The sequence below is a fragment of the Patella vulgata genome, chromosome 9, assembly GCF_932274485.2.
Source record: "Patella vulgata chromosome 9, xgPatVulg1.2, whole genome shotgun sequence".
Classification (NCBI taxonomy): Eukaryota; Metazoa; Mollusca; class Gastropoda; family Patellidae; genus Patella; species Patella vulgata.
In genome coordinates this window covers 44466010-44477553 of record NC_065887.2, presented here as the reverse complement: position 1 = coordinate 44477553, position 11544 = coordinate 44466010, and the positions used below count along the sequence as shown (strand labels likewise).

Sequence of the window (11544 nt, the reverse complement as noted above, 5' to 3'; positions counted from 1 at the left end):
ACGCAATTCGTGGCTGACTCATCCACTGGAAGGTGTCGGGTTCGATCCCGGTGTTGGTCGGGAAAGTTCCTCGGGATTTTTAAGAGTGAATTTCCTCTTGTGTCAGTGATGCAGGGCGGAGGGCTTTAACAAGGAACAATGCCCAGTCATTCGGATAGTACGAAAACCCGAGGTCACATGTACACGTTGAGACGTAAAAGAACCACCGCGTTGGTATTCTTCGAGGAGTAGGTGGAAACACCGGCGTCCAGGTACAGCAGACTATATGGCGGAAACACCGACGTCCGGGTACAGCATACTATATGGCGAAAATACCGACGTCCGGGTACAGCACATTGCGGAAACACCGATATGTGGGCACATCACCCTACATGGCGGAAACACCGATGTCCGGACACAGCACACTACATGGGCAAAATTTCCCTCATTGCATACTGTATGGCGATTTCATTAGCCGGGTTGGTGCAGAACAGCTGCAGAACGTAAAACCCAATTTCATTTGTTATGTAATTCCCTTTATTGGTATCCAATATGAGAGAAAATATTTGAGTTGGGGTGCGGGTGCGGGGTGTAGGGGGTGGTGAGGATTGAGGGGCAATATATGTGATATAGATGATCCAGTGACATCATGACTCACGTTCATTTAAATCTGTAGATTGAGTCAGGTGATTCTATAGGAAGGGGTTTTTGTGATAATGTGACATTACTTCGGCCATATTTGCATAAAGACTGGTAATACTACAGTGAGACGTGAGGCAAGGATTTTCCAATGTTGACTTTATTCCATTTAAACAAAGAGTGTCAATATTAACACAAAACGTTCTAGAAATTAGTTTCTTCCCAGCAGTAAGACGTGACTCGCGGGTCCACGTGGTAAAATACGATGACGTGGTTAATATGGCTTCACAATGTTTTGTTTTTGTTGTTCATTTACAACCCAATATTTAAGATGTTATTGCTTGTAGAATAAAAGGCCATATTGGGGCCATTAATAGCGTATCTTACATATATTATAGAAATGTGTTTAATCGTCGCAGGTGTTGATCGGGTCATTAAACATTACCATTGTATAAGCGCCTACAAATATTTTCTCTTTTAATAGGAAAAGTCTAAGAAGGCGGAAATCGTAAATATGAAGAATAGTTCTCTTCTGGAGTTATAAAATTCGAACGTAATAATAGAAGATTAGTCAATTGTTCGGAATTCCGTTAACAAGGGACTCGTAGAAAGAGGTTAGATATATTCCACAAGTCATGTCAAACGGTGACGTCGTATTCTTATCTGGAGAGCATGCGGAATAAATACTATCGGTATAGAGTGGAATAACCAGACGCTCTAGATTGCCATTGGATTGAGACCTCTGGCGTATTTCGCCGAATATAACTGATCAGAAATTGCAGTAAAAACAGAAACGATTGAATGTAAATCAGTTTATATACATTCACATTACATTATTATAGTGGTTGCGACCCATTTGTGTCAATTTCTAGATCCAAAATATTAGCGATTTAGCTCCTTTAAGGCTCTCTCTGTCACGCTTAAATTACTGTTGAAAGGGAAGGAGCATCATCCCCTAAAGTGGAGACCGTGTCTGTCTGCATGTATCTGTGTTAGGATTGGTCCTTTCAGTTGCAGGTATTAGATGAATGTCCTATTTGATGAAGTTTTCTCCATTTCTTGTGATTCCAGTGGTAAGTTTACAAGATGGTCTAGTACTAAGACAATAATAACATTACAGTTGTTATGTCTATGATTCATTCAATGATTGTACTTGCCGGTGGCAAGAGTTTGTTTCAATCCAACTGATCGTTCCTTTCAGGCTTAGAACATTTCATCCAGGCCTCGTAACCCTTACCGTACCCAAAATACCCGCAGCCAAAACACATAACTCGGGATGGCGTATTTCGGGTACTCGTATAATGTACAAATAGAAACAATTTTTTATGAATTGAATTAAGGCTATACAGTAATTAGTGGCTAGACAGGGACACGTTATGTCTAATAATAGTGTGGGAAAATCATAGTCGACACCGTGTTTTCATTGTTTCTACAGTAGAACTCTCCATTAAACGGTTCGAGATTATTATCAACTTCTTTCAGATTACGTGTCACACGCAAAGCTGACAGTCGTGGCGCTTCAAGTCTTTGCAGCTGGAATGACTATATTTATACATGTCGTGCCCCAAACCCATGCGTTGCTGATATTGAAATACATTCTGCTTACAACACTTCTACTTGTAACACACGTTTCAAACATCATACAAATGTATCCGCGTGGGGAAAAGAAAATATAAACCTTCTACTAATACAACATCTAATAGTAAATGTGAAATTTTTAATCAATTTAATTGTTTCGCTTGAGATCAACTTTTATTTTGATTGGTTGAGTTATAGTAGAATAGGTCGGTAATCAAGCTTGATATCAAAACCATAAAAACTTATTTAAAGGAAAATAATCTTGTACAAAAAATATCCGATGTGCTTACCGTAAACGTTTGTGCTTGTGGAAACATCGTGCTATATATATTATGTACAAACACGTGATTGTTTTCTACCGTAAACTTCATTCCATAAAAACTGTCTATAGTTCAAACTGATATCCTGACGTCATACATCCATAGTCAAAACTGTACAGTATACAGTATATTATTATGTATTGCTGTTGGCACTGTTATAATACGCTTCAGGTGGTCGTCTGATTTTTCTGTTAATAATAACGCATCAAGGGTTTTACTTTCTGGTCTAACAAGTACGGTTAACCCCTTCTTGCATTGGGCTGTCCGAGTGTAAGGGTGTTTTATTCGGCGTTCTGCAAGGCAGTGTCTTGGGTTCAATTTTATTTATACACCGATGGCCTTGGCAAATAGCTATACAAAATATGGCCTATAACACACTACAATACATAATATCAGTACATGTATATAAAAGAATTACAATGATTACAAGAGGTATTTTAGAGTACAAGCTACCAAACTATTACAATGATTACAAGAGGTATTTTAGACCACAAGCTCCCAAACTATGGAATCATCTTCTTTATAATTTAGCCAACAGAAAATCTTTACATTATCTTAACCAATAAAATGGAATTGAAAACTCTTCCAATTGATATTCATTTCATATTCTACCCCTATATATGCATTGTTGATCACGAGTCACAAAATGAGCGGCGCAATGTTTACTGACGACGGGCATACAATGTGCTCAAAGAGAAATTCAGTAATTTCACATATATATATACATTTATATCAGCTTTACATTCGCCTATGTGGATTACGGTGCTTTAACAAACTCTTAGATACCTGTTAAATAAGAGTGGTTGTGTATTATTGATGTGGGGTGGGGTGTATGTGGTGTGTGTGTGCGGGGGGGGGGGGGGTAAAGTAAGACTCTCCAGGTGGTACTTCTGCCTACTATTCAAGGGTTCTTTATACGTGAACGCCATCGTGTACATGGGACCTCGTCCTTTTTTTTCACTCCTATCCTAATGCTTTGAACCTTTTTTGCATGGTATCGAACACGTGACGTCCTGTTTAGTGTGAAAGGGGCTATTCACTGAGCGACCAAGGTCTCATGAAGAAAACTCTGGCAATGCAAAGACAATTTTAATCGTCCCTTTCAGGTGAGAATTTGATGGCCATGGGAATTATTTAGTTAAACCTCACCCACACTTTCCACTTACCCCCCCCCCCCCCCCCCCAACAGGTTCCGCGTGTGTTCAAAACACCTGTTACTAACTCTATATAAAATCTATAGGAAAATACTGACTTACGGCAGTAAATTGTTTATTATGGTTATATTATCTAGTCATGTGTTAGGATGTTACTAGATCCACATGTTACCTTGGTCGTTCCACTTACTCTTAGATCCACATGTTACCTTGGTTGTTCCTCTTACACATAGATCAACATTTTACCTTGGTTGTTCCTCTTACACATAGATCTACATGTTACCTTGGTTGTTCCTCTTACACATAGATCTACATGTTACCTTGGTTGTTCCTCTTACACATAGGCTAGATCTATATGTTACTTTGGTTGTTCGAGATACTACATATAATATGTTGAGAGAAATGTAATATTTACAAGAGGTACAACTTTGTTTATAAATTCTACAGACCAGCAAGACGTTAAACATCATTTTATTTTATTTTATAAATTCAACAATTATTTACGCACAGATACAATGTAATATGTCCAAAAAATATTAAAATAAAAGTTATATTACTTCTGTTATTAAACTTCATTAAGGCCTACAACTATGTAAGATGTGAATTTAGCCATTAAATTGAATGTATGTAATATTCTCTACCACCGGGAAGATTTATGACTACCTGGCCAGCAAGCTAGGGATATTATAGGTGGTTTACCTACCTGGCCAGCGTACCTGTCTATATACCTGTCTTTCAAGACTTCACATATACAATGACTAAACGGTTTTGAATTATAAAGAATATATTTGCATAAATATCGATCGAATGTTTTGAAGAAAAAAGGGTTGTTGTTGTTTACATTAAAACAAATCAGAAAGCTGGAGCCATATATATATACCTATACTGTCATTATATTTTACTACGATTTACATCATAGAAACATTTTATCGATTTTAAATCATTATGGTACCGAGATCTCATTAAACTCGTGCCTTTAAGGTGATAAAAGCTATAATTAATTACAGGTGAAAGGCATTTTGATCTTCAGGGAAGTGCTCATCATTTATGTTATGGTTTCTGATTCAAAAGAGTCAATTTATGTTATATAATAATGACTTAAAAATATAAATCTTAAATAGACCCCTGTCTTCTGCTAATATAATTCTCCTTGCGGCCAAATACCACGTGTACGAATGCACGTGGTCGGGGGCTATTATTAGATTTCCGCCAACCAATCAGAGGAAAGTATTTGAGCTACCGGTGTATATTTTGGCTGTCGAGTTCACAGTCCGCCACGTCGAAAATAAATAGAGGTGTTCTCGATAAATAACTTAAGACTAGATATCTGGTATACATCTACATAGTAACTTTCGTCTCTTACCACTAATAACACTTTCAATATGGCGTCGTTTAAACTCATAGGACTGCTTTTAGCGTGTGTGTGTCTGTCTTATGCTGAAGATGAACTGAAGATAGAAGTTGTTGAGAAACCGGAGGAATGTGAACGTCTCAGTAAAAAGTTCGATATGCTACAAATGCATTATACAGGTACACTAGAAAAAGATGGTTCTAAATTCGATTCTAGGTGAGTTTAATATTTATTCTTGATTATTAAACATATGGAGGGTTATTTTGCAGCAGAATGCAATTTCTTTACCATGTCTTCTTATCTTAACTCAAGGAAGAAGGAACTAACTGGGGTAGCACGATTTACCCAAATCTACCCAAATTCACCATTATTTCAAAGACAATAATTTATATCGATATTTGATAGTATGCTTTTCTTTATTCTAAATTGTCATTTTTAATTTACAATCAAAATGCCTCACAAAATGCGCTTTCCAGTTTATATCGATATTTGATAATATGCCGTTCTTTATGGTTTTGGTAAATTAAGTTGTTATTTTTGATTTTAAATCATTATTTGTGTCTAAACTCACTGCCAAAATGCGATTTTCAAGCAAGTTTGGAAGTTGTAACCAAGGGACATAACTTGTGTATTTCAAGAAATCGCTCTCTTGAAAATTACATTTTGAGGGACAATTTTGAAAAAAAACACGATTCTATTTATAAACTATAAATGCTGATTCTGCATAAAGAACAGTATATTATCAAATATAGATTGTTATATATAATGGTGGATATTGGGGGTTTGGGTAAATTGTGCTACTTGACTGACTGCATGAATCAGTTGGAATTGCTGGAATGTTATGTATGTTTCCAATGTTTTTTCCTTCAACTTTGTCATTGCAACAATAACAAGCTATATTCATAGTGGGGGTGGGTGGTGCTGTTGACCCGTATGGTGAGTTGTATGACCCACTATTTTTTTTAAGCTAAGAATATTTGCAAGTTATTTGTTGATTTGAAAGGTGTGGTGGTCTATCTAGTAATGAAACCCAATAAATAGGTGTTTAAACTACACCTTGTCCAATACAATGTTTAAATATTACTACAAGTGTATAAAATCATGACTTGGATTGTTCCATAAAGCTGGAGAGTAGTACTGGAAATGGTTCCACTACCACGTAAGCCTCATAAATCGGGTTCCAATTTAGTTTAAAAATTATCAAGCTCCCTGTCTATAGACAGTCACCACAATATGAATTTGATTTCAATAGCCCTGGGCAAGGCTTCCACTATCGGTCATATTTCATTCATATTAAATTTGATATTTCATGTTTTTTTATTTATGGCATATTTCTCACCTTCCTCGGTTTTAGACTATCTCTTACTGACGTAACGGCACTACAGGCTGCAGAATTGTGATGCAAATCCTTATACGGCATTTAGTAATTGAACATATAATATAAAAACACAAATTTATATGGAAAACAATCACTGATTTTATTACATTACTCACTTGAGAACGACAAGAGGAACTTGTTGAAAACCAGTGATTGTTTTCCATGTAAGTTTGTGTTTTTATACAATAATGAATAACTAATACCCAATATCCAACTACAATCTTATAATAGACTCTAGTCCTGAAATCACCTAGTTTGTGTCGAGTGGACATTAAACCCCATTTCTCTTTCTCTCTATAATAGCCTTACAATGTTTAAATTCTCAGATTTCACATGACATCATAACTAAAAGGTTTTAGTGAATCAATTCCACACTGATCAGCAGTGAATATTCGCTAGGCCGCTACAATCACTGATAAGGATGACATCAATGTGACTTAATGAGTCTCAAATATTAACTTTTTTCCACCAACAAATTAAATTCTAAAACATTTTTTTGATGTATTAGAAAAATAAATAAAGATGTTTGACGTATTTGTAGGTAAAAATTATTTCCTATTTAGTGTAAATGGGTATTAAAATGACTAAAAGGCGCATTCTGCCCAAAGCAGTAACGTCTTATGTAAACAATGCACGGGCCATTCATCCAATGATTGACGGCACGTGTTAAAGGCAGTCATCTTTTACAGAGATATTAGAGAAGACTCTGTGAAACAGATTGAATCAAGTCCCAAAATATGAGTACAGGAGTTTTTATGGGTTTCCTGTGTGATGTCATTTTCTGATATGCATCATGCCCAGAAGTTTACGCACCAAGTTGGCCATTGTTATTAAACTTTATTGCCTTGACAAATACAATACATGTACTTCATATCTTTTAAAATATCCTCTAAACAAAATGATTTTCAACATACATTTTTAATTAATAAGATATTTGTTTTTGTTTTTGTAGCAAAGATCACGGGCAGCCCTTTAGTTTTCAACTTGGTGTAGGTCAGGTTATTAAGGGTTGGGATCAGGGTTTAACAGACATGTGTGTTGGTGAAAAACGTAAATTAGTTATTCCATCACATCTAGGTTATGGTGAATCTGGAGCGGGTATGTTTTATTCTTCAACTTCTACATTAAACAACTTTTATATTAATCAACTTATTAAAGGCACAGTAAAGCAAGATTTAAATGTTAATTCATGTGGAAGGTTGGATGGCCGAATGATTAGTGGGTGCGCACTGTATCATACGGTCTGTCATTGAATCAACTGGCGTGGTTTCGATTCCCCTGTTGTAAGTGACAAGAAGTAGGGTCGCCTGTCCAACCTTGTGGGTTTTCTCTGGGTCCGACCTCCCACTGCTAAAGACCCATATGCACAAGCGAATTATTGAAATAAAATTGAACCATATGTTAGTCCCAATATGACCAATGAAGAAGTATAATTTATCAATATTTATTTTATTTCAGGTGAATCTATTCCTCCCAATGCTAATTTATTATTTGATGTTGAATTAGTTGATATCCAAGAAGGTCAGCCACCACCAAATGTTTTTAAAGAAATTGATACAGATGGTGATAAACTGTTATCTGTAGAGGAGGTAAGTCACTCATTTCTATAACAAGCTCCAATCTGATTAAAACACACATCCTATTTCGTTTCGTTTTTTATAGTTCAAAATTTCGTTTTACTTGTCTTTACTACACTAGGATCTGGAAGAGTTGTTATATTATTGGCGTTTTGGTTGAATTGACGGACAAGCCAATGCGACAGTCTGTTATGGTGACTTCTTGGCGTGCCATGCACAGAACTGTGGGTAAACCACTAGAAACACCAATGCTGATTGATTAATCAATGTCTGACGTCATAGGATCAAAAGCAGCTGGTACGACCCCTGATACAACCTTATAGTACAACTTGTCAGATCTTCATGTAGTGTAGGCCATCGAAAGTATAAAAAACGAAATGAAATATAGATCTGTATTTCAATTAGATTGAAGAAACTCACTCCGCTTGTCTGTTCAATATGGAACAGGTTTTTATATGCCCAACGGCCAACATTTCTCTTGTCTGTTCGGTCTGGAACAGGTTTTTATACGCCCAACATTTCTCTTGTCTGTTCAATATGGAACTGGTTTTTAATTTTTAAGATCTCTAAATTCTCATTTGGTGAAAGATGGAATCTGATTTTATGATTGACTAACAGTTTGTAAATAGGTCTATTTGTTTCTATTTTAATCAGATATCCAAGAACATAAACTGGATTTTAATTACCTGGCAAAGTGGGGTGGATGGTGGTAACTTCTTACCTTGATGGAAACATTCGTCATGAGGATAGACACATTTGAGGTTTATTAAAGTCAAACCTAATATTATAATTTATCTTGACTAAATATATGGTTGTATTTTTTCAGATTGCTACGTATTTAAAAGAACAAGCATCTAAACATAATGTTGGTGAAGAGAATGTTGAGGAACAACACAATAATATGATAAAAGAAATCATGGCTCATGAAGATAAAGATAAAGATGGTTTTATTTCTCATGAAGAATTTAGCGGCCCAAAACATGACGAATTATAAAAAAAACAACTTTGTTAATGTTTTAGGATTTTAATCATTAAGTCTGTGTGCAGGAATTAAATCACTTACAAATTTCATCAAATTAAAATAAATTTCATTTAATTTTGAAAGATAAAAACAAACTTATTTTTTGACTGTATATAGTTAAAAATAGAAGATAAATTGGACCAAATTTATACGAAGAAAAGCAACTTAAAAACCCATAAATAAATATAGATGAAATTGATTGAAATCTTGCACATAGATTTATATTGTTTTCATGCCAAGTCATATTTTTGTTATTGCATCATGTCATTCAATTATATAATGGAATCTTTTACTTTAATTAAAAACTTGAAAAAAATAGATAGCATTGTATTTTAAATAAGATTGTTTCTATTTACGTCTAAGAAAATACCAGTCAGGGTAAAAATCATGAAATAAATGTTGTTCAAAAATATGATTCGGTTCCAATTTAAAACACAACACACTTTAATCCAGAAATGCAAAATGAACAAAATTTTGAAGTTTAGCAATAAATATATGATTAGTATTTGTGAAATGTCTCATTCGTGTCTCTTATCACACAATGCCTTACTCTACATAAATTCATGCCTTAAAATATTTAATAAAGATCTGTCATTTTTAATCAATAATCCCAATTACTGGGGATAATTACTGTTATTGTAATTTGTAAGTTAAAGAAATGAACTGGGGATAATTACTGTTATTGTAATTTGTAAGTTAAAGAAATGAACTGGGGATAATTACTGTTATTGTAATTTGTAAGTTAAAGAAATGAACTGGGGATAATTACTGTTATTGTAATTTGTAAGTTAAAGAAATGAATTTACTTACATTTAATGTGAAATTTATTTTAATATATATACCAAAAGTAATTTATGAATAATTCTATGGTAATCTGTTAAGTATTGAAAGTCTTAGATGTAATTATTTTCTTCATAAAATTTTGTAAGTATCATTTTGATATCATGTGATATCTCACTCTATATTTATCTAGTCAACGTATATTACTTAAATCAAAGGTTTAGTTTATCAAAAGGTCAAACATAACATGAATTATATATTCTCATGATAACATCTGTCATGATGAAATCCCTATTCCATGACCAATTCCACTTACTGGTAAGATTGTTTTGTTTCTTAGCATCTTATAATAGACTGTACTGTAGTAGTAGTTAATATCTCTACATACTAGAGGAAAACTAAGACAAATAATGAATGCACAAATCGCAAGTAGAAATGGGTTGAAGCTTGTATTAAATGCTTTTTGTATTTTTTGATGAAAAAATATGCTTTTTTTATATATGTACACATACTTAAATTACTGGTTTACTCAATATTGGGTTATTTTGTTCCAGTAGGATAAAGTCTGTTTAGCCTAGTTTATCATGTCTTCCATTGTGCTTAGCTATCGTACATAAACAAGATTTATATATTTATGTTGATATTTAATTTCAATCGGTGTTTACAGAGGTTGTTCGTTACTATACATGCATGTCTACTACAAATCTGATGGTTTCATCTCAGGTACACAAAGGTTGTTTGAGTATGTATTGCTTCAGATTTAATCATGTTTTCTATTAAAATTAATTCTCTCAAATGTATGTCAAGAATTGTTCTAGCTGTTTGATCTTTCATTAATTGTAGATTCAAATACTAAATAAAAAATATTTATTTTATATTTTCTTAGTAAATGTTTTTTTCTTGTCCCCTGCCTCTCAGAGGAAGCAGTGGAATGTTAAAATGAATTTGTTCATCATACCTTTTGGAACATAACACGGTTTCTTACTGAGGTAGAATGTTCGAACTTGGGGTTGATGCTCATCTGGTGAAATCTTTACTGAGCTGAATGATGAAAATTTTCTGCTTTAGGCTAAGCTCAGGCTAAGTAGAGAAAAGCAATTTTAATGTATTGGTGTTTTTAGAACACAAGAGAAATTGATTGGCTGAGGTAACTTTAAATATTATTGAATAAGAATGGTGAAAGTGGAATTGTTTCGTTAATTCCTTGACTACCTGTCAGTGTGATGATGAAATTATTCTGTTTAAAAGTTCCGTGGATATTAGCAAACTTTTTACCAAGAACCGGTCTACAGGTGCTGATCATCTTCTTGGGGGCAACACTGTTTTCAAACAGCCTAAGGCTCTGCCAATTTATTCTAAACTGACAAGAAACTTGACATCCTTGAACATTTGTTCATCGATTGACATCATAGTCAGAACTGGGTTCACAGTAGGACATCAATCAGAACCAGGTTCACAGTCAGTACAGTCAGTACTAGTTAAATTATCCTTGAATGTAGAATACAGCAACACTTGACTGTGGAACACAGTAACTCTATGTCTGAGGTAGAATGTTCATATGAACGTATATTGTCGTCACCCCTGTACATGGGGACGTTTGTGGATACTCTATAATAGGATATTTGAATCATGTGATATTTGTCTGACTGTTATCAATTATTCCTTGAAACTTCCAACTGTCAACAGTTCTTTTACGTTCATCCCACACGGGACCACAGTTTTTTTTATCACATCCGAATGACTTGGGAGTCCAACCTGCACCACTGA

General features: G+C 34.5%; 1 protein-coding gene across 1 annotated transcript; it reads left to right on the top strand.

Annotated features, from left to right (window-relative positions):
• Positions 1-4906: 4906 nt before the first annotated feature.
• On the top strand, positions 4907-10652 carry LOC126832551 (FK506-binding protein 2). Its single transcript, XM_050563397.2, has 4 exons — positions 4907-5237; positions 7352-7497; positions 7858-7988; positions 8803-10652. Exons 1-4 carry the CDS (start codon positions 5053-5055, stop codon positions 8968-8970), a joined length of 630 nt encoding a protein of 209 aa, XP_050419354.1. The 5' UTR covers positions 4907-5052; the 3' UTR covers positions 8971-10652.
• Positions 10653-11544: the final 892 nt, after the last annotated feature.